This window comes from Pelodiscus sinensis, chromosome 1, assembly GCF_052426305.1.
Source record: "Pelodiscus sinensis isolate ZL-2025 chromosome 1, ASM5242630v1, whole genome shotgun sequence".
Taxonomy (NCBI): Eukaryota; Metazoa; Chordata; order Testudines; family Trionychidae; genus Pelodiscus; species Pelodiscus sinensis.
The window spans coordinates 303,589,688-303,610,406 of NC_143052.1; the positions used below are offsets into that span (position 1 = coordinate 303,589,688).

The 20,719-nt window shown below is 44.7% G+C and overlaps 1 protein-coding gene and 1 long non-coding RNA gene across 2 annotated transcripts in view; both read right to left on the minus strand.

Moving 5' to 3' along the window:
• Window positions 1–7,438: 7,438 nt before the first annotated feature.
• Window positions 7,439–10,456, minus strand: LOC149525784 (uncharacterized). The gene is made up of 3 exons (XR_016348862.1): window positions 10,383–10,456; window positions 9,542–9,664; window positions 7,439–7,918 (listed from the first exon to the last, which is right to left on the minus strand). It is a non-coding gene; the product is annotated as an uncharacterized LOC149525784 (long non-coding RNA).
• A 1,236-nt stretch (window positions 10,457–11,692) lies between these two features.
• LOC142824851 (maestro heat-like repeat-containing protein family member 2B) overlaps window positions 11,693–20,719 on the minus strand; it is a 36,819-nt gene continuing 27,792 nt past the window's right edge. The window contains exons 2-5 of the mRNA XM_089777521.1: window positions 17,748–17,891; window positions 12,690–12,782; window positions 11,929–11,998; window positions 11,693–11,814 (exon numbers count right to left, since the gene is read on the minus strand). Coding sequence (XP_089633647.1) covers window positions 11,693–11,814; window positions 11,929–11,998; window positions 12,690–12,782; window positions 17,748–17,891 — 429 coding nt within the window. The remainder of the gene's footprint in view (window positions 11,815–11,928; window positions 11,999–12,689; window positions 12,783–17,747; window positions 17,892–20,719) is intronic.

Here is a 20,719-nt window from a genome sequence, read left to right on the forward strand (position 1 = left end):
ATTCACGGGTGTTGACTGAGCAGCTGAAATGGTCTTGTAGGTTTTTTTGCATCCCTGACGGTAAGAGGCGAACAGGTAGATGTGGTGATCTACACCGAAGTCCCACAGGTGAAGGGGTTCCAGGCATAGAAGAGAGAAGCAAGCACCGCCTTGTTGGTTTATGCAGGGCATCACTGTGGTGTTGTCTGTCAGTAATGAGACACACCTGCCCTGCAGTTGGGGAAGGAAGGCGAGGTGAACTGCCCTGAGCCCTCTGACACCAATGTGCAGCAGTAGTTCTGATTGTGACCACAGGCCCTTAGTTCTGAGCTGCCCAGGTATGTCCCCGCAGCCTGTATCCAATGCGTCCAGGACCAGAGAAAGAGAGTTGGGATTGGCAAAGGGCACTCCCTCACAGACCCCTGAGGTTGAAGCCACCAGTTGAGATATTCTAGATTAGAACTAAGGTGAGAAGGGTGACCAAATTATGCAACAAATCCTTGTTGGGCTTGTACACTAACCAGGCCCTTAAAAGGCAAAGCCACAGCGTGGCATGCTATAGGACAAATTTGCAGGCCTCCATGTGCCCAAGAAGCCTCATGTAGCTCCTTTCTGCAGTGGTGGTGAACCACTGGAGGCTGCCAATGAGGTCTATGATGGTGTGAAACTGGGATTTGGGCAGGAAGACTCTTGCCCACGTGGAGTCTAGAACTCTGTCTCTTGTGTCGGGAGGGACCAGTGTGGACTTAGGTACATTCAGAATGAGACCTAGGTCACTAGAAGTGGCTTACATCAACACCCCAGGATCGAGAGCCTGTTTCTAAACTTGGCCATTGATGAGTCAGTCATCCAAGTACGGGAAGATCTGTACCCAATTTTTGTTCAGGAAGGCTGCCACTGCACTCCTATGCACTTTGTGAATAGAGGTGGGGTCATGGAGAGACTGAATGGGAGCAGAATGAATTGGTAATGCAGGGCTGTTGAGTACAAATCTCAGGAATTTGCTGTGTGCGGAGATGATTGAAATATGGAAGTACGTATCCTTCAAATCGAGGGTGGCATTCCAGTCCCCCGGGTCTAGGTAGGGGATAATGGTGGCCAGAGAGGCCATATGAAACTTGAACCTTCTTATGAATGTGTTGATGTTTCGAAGGTCCAGAATGGACCTGAGCCCACTGTTGCCCTTGGGGATAAGGAAATATCAGGAGTAGAAACTCCTGTCCCTGAACTCCTGAGGAACCCCCTCTATCGCCGCCAGTGTAAGGAGCCATTGCACCTCCTCGACAAAGAGTTACTTGTTAAAGAGTCCCTGAAGAGGCATGTGACAGGTGGGTGGGAGGGTAGGCGGGTAACGAACTAGACAGAATATCCCACTTCTACTGTGCTCAGCATCCAGAAATCTGTGGTGATCTGATCCGGTGCCAGCTCCAGAACTGGAGGTAGAAGTGCAGACTCTATAAGCAGGAGTTTCAAGTGCCAGTCTCTTTCTTCCTTTGTTCTGGGCATAAAGCCTTTGCAAATGATGCACTTATTTAGCAGATGGCCTCCACCTAAGCACGTGAAGCAAGCAGCATGCAAGTCCTCTCTGGACCTAGTCTAGCCTCAGGAGTCACAGTGCTTAAATCCCTAGGGTTGCTACATGCCCCATGAATGGGGAGAATGGAAAACAAAAAGAGGAAACCCCCCCCCCCCAAGGAAATTTACTATTGACTACTAAAAATGCTAATTATTACACTGAAATGACAATTAAGTCAGAACAACGTACAATAACTACAGCAAGAGATGCCTTGCAAAACATGAAATCAAATTCTCCAAAGACCATCACTGGCGGTAGGAAGGACCTGGACGGCTGATCAGCTCAGGAGGGATCAACATACATTGCTCACCCTGAAAGCGCCACTCCAGAAGTTTCCAAATCTGATCCAACAGTACTGCTAGTAAAAAAGCTACGTCTATATTGGCATGATTTTCCGGAAATGCTTTTAACAGAAAAGTTTTCCGTTAAAAGCATTTTCGGAAAAGAGCTTCTAGATTGGCACGGACGCTTTTCCGCAAAAGCACTTTTTGTGGAAAAGTGTCTGTGGCAAATCTAGACGTGCTTTTCCGCAAAAAAGCCCCAATCGCCATTTTCGCGATCGGGGCTTTTTTGCGGAAAACAAATCTCTGCTGTCTACACTGGCCCTTTTGAGCAAAAGGTTTTCGGAAAAAGACATTTGCCCGAACGGGAGCAGCACAGTATTTCGGCAAAAGACCTGACAATCTTACATGAGATCGTCAGTGCTTTTGCGGCAATTCAAGCGGCCAGTGTAGACAGCGGGCAAGTTTTTCCCCAAAAGCAGATGATTTTGCGGAAAAACCTGCCAGTCTAGACACAGCCCTAGTGATTGTGTGCATGGAACATGCACACACGTATTGGAATGGACAGGAGCAAGCACTTGAAGAAGAATGGAAAATTCTGGTGAGTAATCCAGAATTTCCCCAGACCTTCTCAGGCTTATCTGTCACTAAGTTCTTTCATTTCGTTTTCAGCACTTGCCACAAAAATGTTCCTTGTCTCGATTTACACGAGACTGTAAAGAGCTCTAACTAGAAAAAGATACATGAGAAAGTCACCAAACCTTGTCTTGTCTTTGCTGCTTTTTAGGTTTTCACATCATAGATTTTCTTTTGAATGTAAAAAGTAAGAAAGACTCCTTTACGAGTACCCCAGTGATGCACTACCATCATTAGCATGCTGGTTTTCAGGTTAAGTTCTGTGTCATTCCCAGTGGTACTATGAAGCTATTTATAATTAGAGCAGTCTGAAAAATGGTAAGTCTGTTTCGCAAAACAGGTGGAATTTTTTGTTTGTTTGTTTTCTTGATTTTCAATGCCACAAACAAAAAGTGAAAAACTAAAACCATTTTTCAGTTCTTTGTTTTCTCCTTTTCTTACCCCTCATCACCATCCCTTTTTTCCCTCTTCCATTTTCTGATTGAAAAGAGGATAAAAAAAGAAATAAACAGGAAAACTACTGAAACCCCCTCCCCCCCATCCGTTTAAAAAAAACCTAAATATTTTCTGTTTGGGTTGGGGTTGTTTTGTTTTTGGTCGAAAGATAATACAAAATAAAAAGTTTCCATGAAAATGTTTTTGAAAAAAAACCCCATATTTCATCAAACAAACATTGCAAATAAAATGATTTGTCCCACTCTGCTAATAATGAATAATTTATAATTAATTCTTTCCCAGCTGATACATTTGGGTGCGGGGATGTATGCTAATACATCTGAAAGTCATCCTGTACCTGAAGCAGCATGTGCTCCCACTGTTCGTGGTTCAGAGAATTCTCTGTGTTTCCTATAAAGCAGGAGGCAAAACAACAGTGTAATTTACAACAGCAAGAATAGCTGTCCCCAATATACCCTCTGCAGTCAATCTTCTTAAAACTACCTGAGCTTTCAATGATAAAAGGGACCGATGCCAATGTAACATACCTGGGATTTCAATGATAAAAAGGACCGATGCCAAAGTTCTCTACTGGGCTAAGAACAAGTATCATTTTTATTCAGAGTCAGTCAACCCACGAGGAGCGAGATGCTGGACACTCCATAGGATACTTTGGGGTTGCCACCCCAGCTCCTACTTTGGGAGAGCCCATGGTGGCCACCTCAGTTGTCCTATGGATGGGTCCAAGAGAGACCCAGCAGCCTGCTCTGCCCTGCCCCACCCTGCCACACTGCCCTCTCCCAGCCTGCTGTGTGCATTGTATCTGTGGCAGTAGGAAGCAAGGTGCCCCGGCTCCAAGGCAATGCGCTTCCCATGGCCACGGCAATGCTGGGAGAGGGCTGTGGGGCAAAGAAGCGGGCTGCCGAGCCATTGTCACTCCTGTTGCTTTGGTGATTTTGAAGGCAGGAGCCCATCCTACTGCCATCCTGCACCAGGACCCCCCAGTAATCCCTCAGCTCAGAAGAGGGGGCTTCAGCAGCAGGGCAGAGCAGGGGCAGGAAGGGATAGGGTAGGGCAAAACAGGGGCAGAGTTTGGAGAAAAGGTGAAGCAGAGGCAAGGTAGGGCCTGGGGCTGGTGGGCTGCCCTAAGCCTCGCCCCTGGGGAGTGCCCCAAGCGCCCTACAACCCCTGACAGCCCTGCTCCTAATTACTTTTGACTTCAATGGGAGCTGAGGGCACTGGACGTCTCATCAAACTATTTAGCACTAGGGACATTAAATATCGTTTAATCGACTAATTGACTAGTTGATGAATTTTCCATCGACTAGTTGATTAGTCAATAAGCGGGGGAGCCGCAGCAGGGTTAGCTCTCAGTCCCGGCAGCTAACCCTGCTGCGGCTCTACCTTTAAAGTGTATTAAGAGCTGACAGGCTCTTAATACATATAAAAGGCTGAAGCGCGAGCCGGGATACCTGACTGCTGGCTCACGCTAGCTCTCCCCTGCTGAGCTTCTGATTTTTTAATGTATTAAGAGATGGCAGGCTCTTAATACATTTAAAAAGCAGAGTCGCAGCATCTGGGATGGAGCACAAGTCAGGAATAAGCTGATTTCCGGCTCGCATCCAGTACCCGCTACTACCCTGTCTCCTGCGGAGATGGTGCTTGGGGGAAACCAGCTTTTAAGCCGGCTCTCCCCAGCACTGGCTCCTGCTCCCCCCACTTGCTGTCGCTGCTAGATGCAGCAAGAGGGGGGGAAGCAACTGGTCAAGGAACTAGTCATGTATCCGATAAGCTTTTGCTTATCAGATAGTCAACTAGTTACTTACATTCCTATTTAGAACATCAGAAAACTGGACTTAAATATGCATGCACATTTTTCCTGCATAATACAAGATTCTGACTTGATCCTAAACTTGTGTAGCTTTACTGAAGTCAGTGGAATTATACTGATTTACATCGACTAAGAATCTGGCCCTGTTTCTGAACAGCCGGCTCTAACTTACCCTTCTTTAATGTCTGCAGAACATAGTGCTGTGGACTCTGTACAGAAACAGCAGCCAGGGAAGATACAGCTCTTTTTTTTTTAATAGCAAGCCCACTTGAAAATTGTCGGGTCCAATATATATCAGAAACACATTGGGATTGTGCGTCACTTAGGGTATACCTACACTAACCACTGGATCAACAGGCAGCGATTGATCCAGAAAGGGTCAATTTATTGCCTCTAGTATATATGCGATATATTGACCACCAAGTACTCTCCTATCAACTCCAGAATTCCACCAGAATGAGGACAGTAGGTAGAGTTGACAGGAAAGCATCTGGTAAGTAGATCTAAGTGTATCGATTTCAGATACATTATTCACATAACTGAAGTTGTGCAACTTAGCTTGCTGGCTCACAGTTACATAGTACAGAGACTATATTGTCCTAGCTTTGTCACTATAACCATATTGACATAACCCCGTAGTATAGACCCAACCAACGCTAAATTTTTTCCCACTGATGTCAATAGTTTCATACGACTGTAAAATTGGTGAAAGACATCAGGCCTACAATACGTAGATTACACATTATATGTAGGGCACCCACTTGGTCAACGTAGCTTTGTTGTGACAGGCATGGATTCTATCGCTAATATATGGATTAAGTTTCCTAACAGAAAGAAAAACTGTGGATTTTTAAATTGAACTAATCTTGACAAGAAACATAGGCTGAGTCTAGACTGGCAAGTTTTTCTGCAAAATCATCTGCTCTTGAGGAAAAACTTGCCAGCTGTCTACACTGGCCGCTTGAATTTCCGCAAGAACACTGATGATCTCATGTAAGATTATCACCTAGCTAAGATCAGGAAGATACTGCTGTAAAATGGTCATTCAACTGAAACCTTCCTGGCCTGATTCCATCCTAAGTGGTTGGCCCCCGGTTTGACACTGGAGTTAGCTCACTGGTTCACAATTGTAGAAAAATTTTGTGAGGTGTCTAGAACCCCAGTTTCAATTCCACACTATTCCCACGGACTGCAACATGCATGGCACCACACATGTCAATAGGAATCTGCATTTTCTGCTTTCTCTTCTATCCTCCATGGACCACGTCACTCCCAACTAGCACTTTACCTTCAAGGTGCTGCAGCAGAGCTGGAATCTTTACTCCCCACATCTCACCCACTGCTGCATGGATATTTTGGTGCAAGGCTTTTAGCAGCTGCAAGACAGAATATCCGTGTCCTTCTCTTTCATAAGGAGATGAGGCTACAACCTGTCAATGAGGGAGAAAGCACAGGCTAAGTTCTGCAGCAAGATACCAGCTTGTTCCTGAAGGAGGAAATATTTCAGATTCTCTCACTGTGGAGACTACACACTGTAGAGCTGCTGCTTCTACTGCAGTGACTTCCTAAAGAAGAAAGTATTCTAACTAGCATGAGGGTGTAGAACAGTGTGTCTCTGTCTGATCGGGGAGGGTGGAGAGAGACCCAATCATACACATTCTTCAGCCTAAAGCATTTAGCTGGAAAACTGATTTTTATACTTAACTGTTCCACTTCACATTTCTCAGAAAACCTGTCCTCCATGGTCTACTTACCAGGAGTCGTGCCAGCAATCCCTGAGGTGTAGGGAGTTTCCCTGGGAAAAGAAATAGAAGATCATTAATTATGCCAGACTTTGGAGAATCCCGCTGATGTTGTTCACCTAGCCATTTCCAATGTGCCCACCAGCGTTGCATGCAGCTGATAATATTTGCATTTCCATAGTGTTTTCAGGCAGAGCATCTCAAAAGTGTTTTACAAACATGAGTTAATTCCTCCTCATAGCACCTCTAAGAAACTGGCATTAACTAGTCCTCAATTTCACAAGTGGGAAAGCTGAGAGAGAGCAAGTGATTTCCCCAATGTTAGATCAGAATTTTGGTGGTGATCTGGAACCAGAACCCCCAATTTCTAGCTCCCTCCCATTGCCATGTTTTAATCCCAAGATCATCCTGCATTCCTTTTAGTCTCTTGACTGAAGATGAGAGAATTGGAACAGGCTGAATCTGGTCATTTCATAGTGGCTGGTGAGAATAAATGAAAGAGTTTCTGTTATAAACCTTGTCCACTATAGTCCAGGCAAGCAGCTTCTCCTCCTTCTTGCATCTTTTTCTCAGCCATTTCCTGGAGGCATCTGCAGAGAGGCTTCAAAGTGCCAGTATACTGAGTTGGCACCACATACGTTAAAAGCCTTGGCCATAACACCTGCACAGAAGAGCAAGACAGTTCAACACTTGGCTATTTTCATTCCCCCACCTCCTACTGGCTGAATCCTTCTGTCATGCACCTTCTCCATTTAGTCATCACTGACCCTTCCCTATCTCGTTACCTTATCTCGATCTCACTTTCTCCTCCCCTCCGCCATCATCTCACTCTATCTGTCCCAGTGATCCCTCTCTCTACATTTTAAGTACACTGCCTTGTTTGGAGAGCATTAGCAATCTGGTTCTCATCCGGAGATGAATCATCTTTCCCTGCATTATAAAGCTACTTAGACAGCACCATAAATTCATCCTGCACTTTTCAGACATACAGAAGGCACAATCACGGCCCCAATAACTGTTTAAATACAGGATCACCAAGTCTACATTTCCAAGGTATTCATGGGGAATCTAAGGAGACGTTGCACTCAGGCAATCGTGGTAATTAACAGAAGACCACTGCATTATGGTTCCTTCCAGTGAAGTTCCTTTTTATTTTGTCTGTACTGTGAATCGCTTCCTCCATGATACAGAGGTCCCATCATCTCTGACATGAACTTGACATGCTGTACCTCCATTATCCTGACTGGCAAGAAGCTTCCTTATGGAGAGGTACAGTAGATATACGGAAGAATGTCTTTATTTCACGAAGCAGTAGCAACATGTCACTTACTTGGGTCATTCCAGTGACTGATATGTCCAGGCCTTGCAGGATGTGAATGCACATAGTTTGGATAGTGCTTTCTTCCTGAACATCCTGGGAGGGAAGTTTTGTCCCCTGCTATGAGATAGATACATAGAATTTACTAGCTAGTGGGAAAACACTGGCTGTAGAAGCGGTGTCTATTTCTTACAAAGCCTTTCTGAATATTGACCTAGGAGAGCTTTTCCATTGCATTAGGAGTGCACAAATCATAAAATCATGGATTAAGGATGGAAGGGACCTCAGGAGGTCATATAGTCCAACCCCCTGCTCAAAGCAGGGCCAGCCCCAACTAAATTATTCCAGCCATGGCTTTGCCAAGCCTGGCATTAAAAACCTCGAATGATGGAGATTCTTAAGGGAAGAGAATAACAGAAACACCTAACTGGTGGGTCAGAACCCAGGCTTAGGAAAACCCCAGCACAAGGGGACACAAAGAAGATGGAGAGAGGCTGTTCTCAGTAGTGACAGATGACAGAACAAGAAGCAGTGGTCTCAAGTTGTGTGTGGGGGGGTGGATCTTAGGAAAAACGATTTCACGAGGAGGGTGGTGAAGCACCGGAATGGGTTACTGAGGGAGGTGGTGAGATCTCCATCCCTAGAGGTTTTTCAGTCCCAGCTTGACAAAGCCCTGGCTGAGATGATTTAGTTGGAATTGGTTCTGCTTTTAGCACGTTCTATGATTCTATAAAAGAGTTCCCTGAACAGTATTCATTTTTTGAAAAATTTTCAAAAAAGAACATTTCTTCTTTTTATCTCTGAGGAGAGCCACTCAGACTCTGCCCAGTGGAAATAAATATGCAGAACCTAGAGGGAGCCATTCTGTTTGTTCTGATGCCCCAAGCAGCTTGATCATTCTGTGCATAGTGAATGTGAGTCTATCTATAGGCTAAATTCTGTTCTTCCTTACACCAAACTAAATATTGATCAGCTCTACTGATTTCAGTTTAAATAAGAGCAAATGTGGCCTGATGAGAAAGAGTTGCCTCCTACTTTCTTTGAGATGGGTAGCATGAAAAAGAGGCAGTTGGTGAGTACTGCCATAAGCTCCCACTTCGTAGCTAAAGGGCCAGGCAGAGCTAAGATCCTCAACAACTTACTGTAAAGTTAATGTATATCATGGATCCCATCATGGAACTCTGTGTCTGGAGTCCATGACTCTGCCCATAGCTGGAAATACCCATTGAAAAGATTTTGAACTAGTACACATAGAACAGAGTATGAAGTGTGCAGCAAACTTTTCCAGGTTCTAGACATCTTGATGTAGGCTGCATAACTTCAGTGTTTTGCTAATAGTTGATGTATGCTTCAGCAGCCACAGGATTGGGCACCAGTGTGTTCTTTGGAGAGTCTATTTATAAAAAAGATGTGCTTCCTTATACAAGAGCATTTCACTGAAAGATTGTGTTGTCAGAATTTTCACTGACTTGCCCAAGGTCTAAGGAATGTAGGTCGCACTGTCAGATGTAAATATCCAGAATCAGATTCTGGTCTCTGTTACACTTGTGTAAATCCAAAATAATGCCACTGAAGTCAGGGGCATTACCCTGGCTTTACACGAATATCACTGATCAGATTCTAGCTCTAATCCTTCAGTCCAGCTGCATCCTTGAGCATCCAAAGCTCCCACTGAAGTCAAGGGGAACAATCAGCATGCCAGAATGGCAGAACTGAGTCCTAAGTGTTAAGAACTCTCCTTACCAGATTTCTGGTGGACACATCGAACTCTCTGAAAACGTATGCAACCATATCCCCTGCTGCACAATTCTCCACACTTCCTGAACTGAGCAGCTTCAGGACAAAATGGAGAGCTGCCATCCTCACCTGCAAGGGTAGAGATTATGCACGAGTTATTATTATCCCTTCTGCATGCAATATGAGACAGGATATGAGAGTCCTTTTGCTTTTGCTTTTATCTCTTTGGAATGGTGGCTGAAGTACAAATGATTAACACATCCGTTATGTAAATTCCTTGCAACACTGGCTACAGAAGTACCATGCAAATGCCAGTTTTCACTTTCAGGTGACACTGTAATTAGGAAAAAGGCAGCATTTTCTCCTATAAATGTAAACAAACTTGTTTGTCTTAGTGTCTGGCTGAACAAGAAGTAGGTCTGAATGGACTTGTAGACTCTAAAGTTTTACATTGTTTTGTTACAGTTAACAAAAAATATCTACATTTGTAAGTTGCATTTTCACGCTAAAGAGATTGCTCTACATCACTTGTATGAGATGAATTGAAAAATATTATTTCTTTTGTCATTTTTACAATGCAAATGTTTGTTATAAAAATAATATAAAGTGCATAGTACACACTTGTCATTGTGTTGTAATTGAAATCAATATATTTGAAAATGTAAAAAACCACAAAAATATGTAATAAATTTCAATTTTTAATCCCATTAATTTTTAGTTAACTGTGATTAATTGAAACCCTATTAATAATCTCAGCCTAAAAATGTGTCTCATTGCCAGACTCTCCACTGAGTGAAATACTTCCCAGATATTAACAGCAATACCACTATTCCACACACAATCTTACCTTAGCACTCTGATCACTGAGAGCAGATTGCACTGCCTTCACAATCAGAAACTTTCTAACTCTTGTCTCAGGCACTGAAAGATAAGGAGAAGTGTGCAGTATAGTATATCTTTGTTCCAAACACTCATGCTCCACATTAGAATGTGTCCTGGGCCCTATTTAAGAGTACTACCAAGCTTCACTCGTATACAGAATCAGCGGGGAAAATATAGGACCAGGCTCTGATCTCAGTTACACCAGTCTAAGTCTGAAGTATTTCCACTTCTGTAAATAGCACCATCATACTATCCTGATGGAAATATTGTAAGAGAGTTAGACAAATGGAGGTCAGTGAAGTTAGTCTGTGTTTACCACCAGTATAGCAGAATTCGGAATCTATTCTAGAGTGTCTAATACTTATTCAGTCAGGAGTACTATTTTGTTTTTATCTCATTATTATTAACATGCATCCGCCACAAGATTACATTTGTATTTGAACCTTGAAAATATCTTAGGCTACATTCAGCACTTAATTAACCCTGTTGATTTCTGTGTGACCACATGGGAGTAACTTAGAGCAGCACTGGGTCCCTTTAGTGAATTTCCAACCCTCTGGTGAGCATGCAGCTAAAAGGGTGTCGCAAGGAGAAGGGAGAAAAATTGTTCTCTTTGGCCTCTGATGATAGGACAAGAAACAATGGGCTTAAATTGCAGCAAGGGAGGTTTAGGTTGGACATTAGGAAAAACGTCCCAACTGTTAGGTTGGTTAAACACTGTGAAAAATTGCCAAGGGAAGTTGTGGAATCTCCACCACTGGAGTATTTAAGAGCAGATTGGATAGACACCTATCAGGGATGATCTAGACAGTGCTTGGTCCTGCCATGAGGGCAGGGGACTGGACTTGATGACCTCTCAAGGTCCCTTCCAGTTCTAATAATCTATGACTATATGACTCTATGTGTTACAGCAGGAGCAGATGACCATTTTGCGGGGCTCCGGGCAGCATAATGCCGCGGGGCCCCCCCTTTGCCACGGCGCATGCACAGTGACGTCATGTGCATGCGCGGTGGCACCACGGCGCGTGTGCGGGGCTTTTTGAAGCGCGGGACCCGGGGCGGCCACCCCGCTCGCCCTGCCCTATATCCGCCCCTGTGTTACAGATCCTCTGTGCCCCATTTGCAGAGATCATGAGTATGTTATAGCCCTACCATGCCTGCAAAGCCTTGGTTCTTTAGAGCAACCTATAGCAGCTCATGCTTTTAGCTCTGGATGTCCCCAACTCAACCCCCAGCACGATGGCGATGATCGCAGCAGTCACAGTTACTCCTGTGTTACTTACAGTCAGCACCAATAATAGCTGTGAGCAGATTCAGGGATGCCACACGAACAGTCTCATTCTTAATCTTCAGCTGCGAGTGCAGAAAAGCTATGAGGTCATCAGGAGAAGAACGGGCTGCAAAGGAAGAAATCACATCCTCACTAACAACTGAAAGCTCATTCTTACCACACCTACAAAAGAAGGAAGTTACAAGGAAACTACTGTGTAATTTGGAGTCTCTTCCCCTACCTAGCAGTAGGATACAATAGCACAGCTCCATTTGATTTTCCATGATGAGCTGCTGAGTTGGAGAACAGATCTGTGGGAAGAAGAGAAGTGATCAAAGGAAAACTAATCAGAACAAGCAACTGAAAAGAAGATGCTCAATTAATTTCTAAGCACTCACTTCCTACCTTTCCAAATAGGGCTCTGAACCCAAAATAAATGGTACTGACTGCACAACAAGAATCAGAAACAATGACCGATGCATTGGATAACAGAAGTTCCTGCTTTCAAAGTGTTTTTAGCAGCAGAGCTAATTGAATCAAGACTTGATCCTTGGTAACTGGTTCAAATGGTTAATTATTCCACCATAAAAATGTAGGCCTTATTTCCAGTCTGAATTTGTCCAGCTTCATTTTCTAGTTATTGGCTCACGTTATGCCTTTCTCTGCTAGATTATTACATATGTTTCCCCACATAGATATTATAGACTGCAATTAAGTCACCCTGTCACAGGCTAGGTCCTCCCCATTTGGATGGGATCAGTTTTTACTATATAACTCTAACTCCCTCTAATAACTGGCTTATGCTAAAATTGCTTTACAAACTGAGCTGGATTTTAGCTAATAAAATGAGACCACTATCTGCTTATTCTTAAGCCAGCAGAAACCAATAAGGCATAAGAAGGTCTCCGAGCTCTTCACTAGCATTCAAAAGATGTTTATTGTTAATATGCTTCAGATCTGCTGTGCTTAAGCTCAAGTGATACAAGAAGAAGTTCCCCTCACCCGGTTGTGCAGAGCACTGCAGATGGCTTGAAATTTCCTTTTAGGTAGAAGGATCTTATATTCACCAGAGACTTCCAAGAGCTGCCTCAGACTCTACAACAGAGGGTGAAAGTTAGAAGGTGGGCATACAAAGGAGCAATATTCAATGACTGAAGCAGGTTCATGGAATTCATAGATTCCAAGGCCAAAAGGGATGATTGTCATCAACTAGTCAGGCCTTCTGTATGACACAGGCCTTAGAAATTGCCAAAATAATTCCTAAAGCAGAACTTTCAGAAAAAAATCCAATCTTGATTTTAAAATGATCACCTTGACTCTTGGAAAATGGTTTGAATGGCTAATATCCCACCACTGAAAAGGTAGACCTTATTTCCCATCTGAATGTATCCTGTTTCAGTTTGTAGCCACTGGATCATGTCATGCCTTTCTCTGCTAGGTCATTACATATATTTCCCCATGCAGATATTATAGACTGTAAGTAAGTCACCTGTCACAGGGTAGGTCCACCCTGTTTGGATGGTATCAGGTTGTGGAGGACTTAAAGAACTAAGGCAGCCCAAGTGGCCTAGCCTCCCCAACCACCATAGCAGGCCTGGTTCTTAGAGCAGCATTGCCTAATAGTCAGGGTCAGTGCAGCAGCCCTTTGATGAGGCTCTTCAGCTCAATGACCCAAGCCCTTCTAGGTACGACCGTTCAACCTAGTGCTCAACTACTCTTTGGGGCAAACCAGTGTTGCCTAGTGGCCAGCCCTTCTCCACCAGGCTCTACCTACTCCACAGGGTCCCAGCCTAGGGCCTTGTCTTGCAGCTCAATGGGGTTTCTTCCAAAACATGCAGAGTCAAAGTCTAATACCTCAACTCAATAATGCTTAGTTCACATAGATTACTTCCCACCATTCTTCTGCAGCAGGTCATCTCAGTAACTCCGTGGTCTCTCCTCCATCTGTGGCATTGGATGGTTGTGGGGAGGGAAGGGGGGTCAACTGGAACCACAGGCTGGCTGGTTTCTGCATCCTAGGGCACTGTCAGTCCCTCCACAAAAGCCTGCAAAGCACCTCTGCTCCCTTCAGCTGTCAGCCTAGACAGAACTGAGCTGCTCCCTTTTATATCCTGGTTTCCTGGTTCCAGTTGGAGCATTCCCAGCAAGTATGAAGGGGCATAGCCCACAGATCATGATTAGCTCCCGCTGAACCATGCATGGTGGGTATCCTCTGTCACAAACACTCCCCCTTAAGAGGGTGTCCATTGGTGGACCTTCCTCTTCATCGTCTCCTTCCACTTGGGAGAAGTCTGTGTTTGCATAAGCCTTCCCTGGCCCAGTGTAACATACAGAAGTCATAGGGTTGGAGCGGGAAGTACTACCTCATGATTGAGGCACTGGTGTCCTTCATGTTATTAATCCATCTGAGGGATGCGTGGTTGGTGACCAGTTGAAAGGGCTTCCCCAGTACATAATATCCCAGACTAAAAAACTAGTTCGAATTAGCGTTTTGCTAATTCGAACTAGCATGTCCACATTAAGTGGACCCTGAACGGGGGTTAAGGATGGCCGGAAGCAGTGCCGGAAGGGCATCAGATGAGGACTTAGAGCATGGAGCTGCTGCCTCAGGCAAGCTGAGGGCTGTGCTTAAAGGGACCCAACCCCCACCCCGGACAGACAGTGCTCAGGGGTGCCCCGCTTGCAAAGCAGTCCTGGCTTGGAGAGCCCTGAGTGCCCACACTGGGCACATCACACCACTCGGCCATCAGCCCGGCTGTACTTGCCGCAGGCTGCCATCTGGGGAGAGGGAGCAATTGGGGGGCTGCAGGAGAGCGTCCACCCCCAGAAGCCCGCAGAGCCAGCCCATCGGGAGCTCGTACCCCATTCCTCCCTCACCTCCTTCCACTTACCCCTCCCTAGCCCCCCTTCCTGATGTACTTGTGGTCAAAAATAGAATCTCTCTTTACTGAACAAAACTCGGGGAGACTGGGAAAAGGGGGTGGGAGAGGGGAAGAGAGAGGGTGGGAGAGGGGAGGGCAACTACAATGATCAGAGGTTTGGAACAAGTGATGGAGGGTGGGTCCATGGAGTGCTATTAGCCAGGGGGTAGGAGTGGTGTCCCTGCCCAAGGTTTGTGGAAGGCTGGAGAGGGATGGCACGAGACAAATGGCTGGGTCACTGTCTTCGGTCCATCCCCTCCAGGGTCCCTAGGGTTGGCCGCTGTTGGCAGACAGGCTACTGGGCTAGATGGACCTTTGGTATGACCCAGTATGGCCATTGTAAGCTCAGGGTCAGGGTCGGGGGTCTCAGTGGACCACCTTCATTTTCATGCACACCTGCTCCTGGGTGGCCAGGCTGGCAGCTCTCGTGCCCTAGACGGCCACTTTCCTGTGCCTAGTGCGGAGGTCGTGGACGAGGTCCACGATGTCCGCACTAAACCAGGCGGGTGCCCGCCTCTTGCGGTCCTGGGCAGGCTCCCGAGAGCCGCCAGCCTGGGAAGAGGGAGAGGGCTGGGTGGCAGCGGGTGGCTGGCTCGAGCCGTGCCAGGTGCAGGGTCTGCTAGCTGGGTGCTGGCAGGCTTGCACCTGGCACGGGCACCGTAGCCAGCCCGTTCCCCTTTCAGGGGTCCGGGGCGGGGAGGGGGGCAGACGAGTTTCCCTGGTGTTGGCCAGAGTGGCCACCAGGGAAAGCTGGGGAGGGCTAGCCTCCCACTAGTTCGAATTAAGGGGCTACACACCCCTTAATTCGAACTAGTAAATTCGAACTAGGCTTAGTCCTCGTACAATGAGATTTACCTAGTTCGAACTAAGTGCGCCGCTAGTTCGAATTAAGTTCGAACTAGCGGAGCACTAGTGTAGCGCCTATCAAAGTTAATTCGAACTAACATCCGTTAGTTCGAATTAACTTTGTAGTGTAGACATACCCCCAGGGTGTAGATCACCCACTTGATGGCCAGGGCCTCCCTTGCTATAGTAGGGCAGCAGGTCTCTCAGGAGAACAGCTTGCAGCTGAGATAAAGGATCTGGTGCTCCTTCCCACCTACTTCTTGAGATAGTACCACTCCTGGTCCTACCTCCGAGACCTCCATTTGAAGGATAGAAGGCTTTGTGAAGTTGGATGGGATAGGACCAGCTCTTGGTTCAGCTGCTTTCACAGGGCCTGGAAGGCTTCCTCACAGTCTTCTGATTACTGGACTTTCTGTGATTGGGTGTTCTTCATCAGGTCCAATAATAGGGTGCCCAGTGTGATGAAGTTGGGTACTAAGCAGCCACTGTGTCTGAAGTATTGTGGCACCTGTTTCTTTGTCATGGAGGTGGGGCAGTCACACAAGCCTTAGACCTTATTTATCAAGGAGCTATAGTTTTCCCCTTCCTACTGTGTTCACTAAGATGGCACTTGGCTGGATTCACAGTGAGTCCTGCATCTATTGGGGCTTACAATACCTTGCTAAGATGTCAGAGGTGTTCCCCCCAGCTGGTGCTGTGGATGACAATATTCTTAATGCACACGGCTGTATATTGCATATATGTTTGCAATATTTGGTTCATGAGCTGCTGAAAAGTGGCTGAGGCTCTGTGCAGCCCAAATGGCATCCTGCTGAATTGCTATAAGCCAAGCAGGGTGTGGAAGGCACTCTTCTCACAGGAAGCCAGTATCAGGGGTATCTACCAATATCTGTTGGTCAGTTCTAGTGTGGAAATGAACTTTGCATTTCCCACTGTATTCCTCCTTGAGATTTCCCCATGTATGCATCCCAGTATCACTTCAGCTTTTTTGGCCACCGCATCGCATTTGTAGGTCATGTTCAGCTGAGTATTCACCAAGTTTCCCAAAATATTTTTCAGAGTTACTGCTTCTCAGGAAGCATCCCTCAACATGTATGTATCACCTAGATGCATCTATTTACATTCAGCCATATTTAAATGCACATTTATTGTTAGCATCCAGTTTACCAAATGATCTATATCACTCTGAATCAGTGAGTTGTCCTTTCCATTATTTACCACTCCCCAATTTTTATTTCATCTGCCAATTTTATCAATGATGATTTTATGTTCTCTTCCAGGCTATTGATAATGAGATGACAGTCTAACTCCTTCCTGTACCTACACACTTTTCTTCTTTGCTGCTTGAAGCTTTCAGGATATCTCTGATGAAATCTACATATTTTACTACATTTAGGCTCTTGTGTAGTCCTCTGATACTTTTAGTCAAGTCTATGAGGCATTGATTCCCTCAAAGTCATGGGTATTCCAGTCCCAAAAGCAACCACATATTCTGGACCAGAAAGCCAACATAGATTGGGAGTAAACCATGGGGGAAGTGGGGAGGGGGGAAGGGCAGCAGGGTTGTGGCCCTGGATTTGCTGCTTGGCTTGTACTGAGCCAGCTCACATAGACTGAGCATGCTAAATCATACTACTGAAGCCAACTCCCCTCACTCCATCCTCTCACTATCAGCAGACAAGAGTTACCTTGGTCATGTGATACTGAGGGTAGATGAAATGAGAGAGACAAGGTGGGTGAAAAAATATCTTTAATTATATTATCTCACCCACCTTGTCTCTCTAATATCCTTGAACCAACACAGCTACAACAGCCCTGTACACAACGGTAGATGAAATAGACAGTGATTTTATATCTATCTAGTTATATAATCTAAAGCAATGCACTTGAGGCCTTCTTAGTATTAATTTTCAGCTACTGGCCGTTTACTTAATACTGCCCAGAGACAACACACAGCAGCCCCTGCTCTGAGGAGTTTATTTATAATCTAAAAGAGAGACACAGAGTTGATAGGATGTACCAGTAAATCACAAGGAGGGAGTATCTTATGGGGGGGAGGGGCAGGTGTTTTGTTTCTTACCTCCTTAGCATCTCCAGGAAACAGAAGATACTTTTCATGAGAGGCTTTTACCTACAAAACTTGTCACCTGGGTCACCATGTCTATAAAATCAAGACTTGTGTGTTTATCTATTATCTAACAAGTCACTATGTAGACCAGGAAACGCCACTGGTAGCAGCTAGTGCAGTTCACCTATGCGCACACATTGATAGTTATTTTAATAAGTATCTCACCTTGGTGGCATGAAAAACATTAACATCCTCTTTATATTGCTCAAGGAGCCATGGGATCTGTTCGAACACCTGATCTTGATACTCTTCTTTATGCAGGAGGAGGCTCATCATGGGACCAAGGGCTTTGATGATGGCCTGCTTGAGCTACAAAGAGACACAGAATTTATGTTCCTACAAATTCATTCAATATCATGCAATGGGCCCATCTTTTCTACGTCTGATGAGTGCAATTTCCCTTTTCCACTGTTGAAACAGCCCTATCTCAATATTTCCTGGTAAAGAATTAAGACTCATGGGCTACGTCTACACTGGCATGATTTTCCGAAAATGCTTTTAACGGAAAAGTTTTCTGTTAAAAGCATTTTCGGAAAAGCACGTCTAGATTGGCAGGATGCTTTTCCGCAAAAGCACTTTTTGCGGAAAAGCGTCCGTGGCCAATCTAGACACGCTTTTCCGCAAAAAAGCCCCAATCGCCATTTTCGCGATCAGGGCTTTTTTGGGGGAAAACACTACTGTGCTGTCTACACTGGCCCTTTTGCGCAAAAGTCTTTCGGAAAAGGACTTTTGCCTGAACGGGAGCAGCATAATCTTTCCGGAAAACCACTGACGATCTTACATGAGATCGTCAGTGCTTTTCCGGAAATTCAAGCAGCCAGTGTACACAGCTGGCAAGTTTTTCCAGTCTAGACACAGCTATGATGTTGGTTTCAGAATTATATTCTAGTGCACCTCACAACTTTCCCAAGTGGGATATTTCCCCAGATTAGTATGCACACTAAACCAACTCATTCCTGCTGTAACTCTACTGGAACTGAATAGACATCTGCCAGGAATGAATTTAGCCCATTCTCCTGTATTCATCTGCATGTCAGGTGACAAAACTGGAATCTATGTACACTATGTACAGACAGAATTTCCAGGAGCTTGTGACATTATAATCTTTTTTAAATGTTTTACATCATACTCTGTTCTATCCCAAAGAACCTGCCATTGAACTCCATCATCACAAAGAATGCCATACACAGAGAATTTAACAATACAATTTCTCATAATGGTTTAGAAAACCTACAATTCTCACCTCCAAATCTTTACATGTGGTCCATTTGCTTGTCACATGACGATAGAGGGGAAGAATTTGATCACAGAATTGAGATTTACCCATTCTGGGAAATGGGCACTTTTCCCAGTTACTAAAATATACATTTACTGCCCTTGACCATTTTTCCAGAACTGCATGGAAGGAAAAAAGACAGGCAATATGAAAAGGATGCAATAGTAATAAGGATACGTTGCTTCATCAGTGAAGACACCCAGGCTTGTAGTTTATTACAATTCCATGCCCAATTCAGGAACAGCTGATGAAATCCAATAACAGTTTTGAATTATTTCTCTTCCCTCCTTTCCATTTCTTGTTTCTCAAAAGGCTTTCTTCTCTTTTGCCTCTCTCCATCTCTTTTTAATTCCCATCATTTGAAAACATATTTTTTCTCCCTTGTTACCTCTTAATTAGAGCTGATTGAAAAGGTAGTTTAAATTAAATTAAAAGTGTTTACTCTTGTTTTTTTCAAAATTTCAAATTACAAAGATCATTCACATGTTTCAAAAATCAACAAATTTCAGCCACCTTTTTAGCTGCACAAAAACACTGAACACATCCTGATTAAAACTGTCATTGACATTTTTCAGTTTAATATTCCATCAAATTGGAAACAAATATGAAACATATAATAAAAAAACCAAAATATTTTGACCAGCTGTTTTCTGAATGATTCATGTCCTCTGCAGTTATTGCTTATTTAGCCCTAAAACTGTATGATTTCCTATTGGGTTACAGTTTGTCTGAAAGATGTTCAGTGCCCCTAACTCCTATTAGCTATACTGAGATTTGACAGCATTTTGCCCTAAAATTAGATGCACCCCCTGCCCTTGAAAGGAAAATTAAGGCTCAATCCCATGTTCTATGACGCTGATGGCAAAATTCCCATTTATCTCAAAGGTGCAGGATTAGGCCCTTAGGCCTGATCTACACTAAAGGGGAAAGTTGACTTAAGGTACGCAACTCCAGCTATGTTAATTATGTAGCTGGAGTTGACGTATCTTAAATCGTGTTTTCAGACTGTCCACACAGTGGAAGGTTGACAGGAGTGTTATTCCTCATGAGAAGCAGGACTACCGGTGCCAACGGGAGCACCCACTCAGTTCGAATTAGTGGGTCTTCACTAGACCTGCTTATTTGGACCCTGGTGATCAACTGCAGCAGCATTGATCTTCTGCATAGTGTAGACGTGGCCTTACTTGAGCATCAACTAAAAAGCAAAGGAAGAGAGAAGTGGAGAAGACCAGAGGACAGAGAAAGAGGGTGAAAGGAGATGATAATTAAGAAAATAAAGAGGAGGAATGGGTGGAGGGGTGGAAAACGGGAAATTTTTAAATGTAATTCAATCTGTTGCCTGCACATTCTCCCCCAGGAGTTTCCTGGCACATGGGCAGCATCAGCTTTTGTTTATTTTTAAAATATCCACAAGTCATAAAGTGCCTGAACTTACAAATGCTCAGCACCTCCAGCAAAGTAAGGAGCACTCTCAACTCCACTGAGTGCCACAGGAGCATGAGGACTCAGCCCCTGGTACAATCCAGTTCAGAGCCTGTTTGTAAACGATCAGTCACTTAACTCTGTACCAAGGCCCCTAAATATCCATTTTGGACATCTACAATAAGTGCTGGCACTTACCACCACAAAATGCTTGCCTCAGCCTGCTCTCGTCGACTAACATCCGCATGGAGCTCATGCCGTACAGGGTCATTCCCACAAAAGGAATGCACTTGAGTGCTGAAAAGAAGGACCAGAAGAAAAGGAAGACAGACAATTGACTGTTATCTGCCTTCTTACTATCGCATTTAGAAACACCGCTGGGTCGGATGCTATGGGCTCCTAGGTCATTTTGTGCTGCGTACACAAATGATAAGGCAGC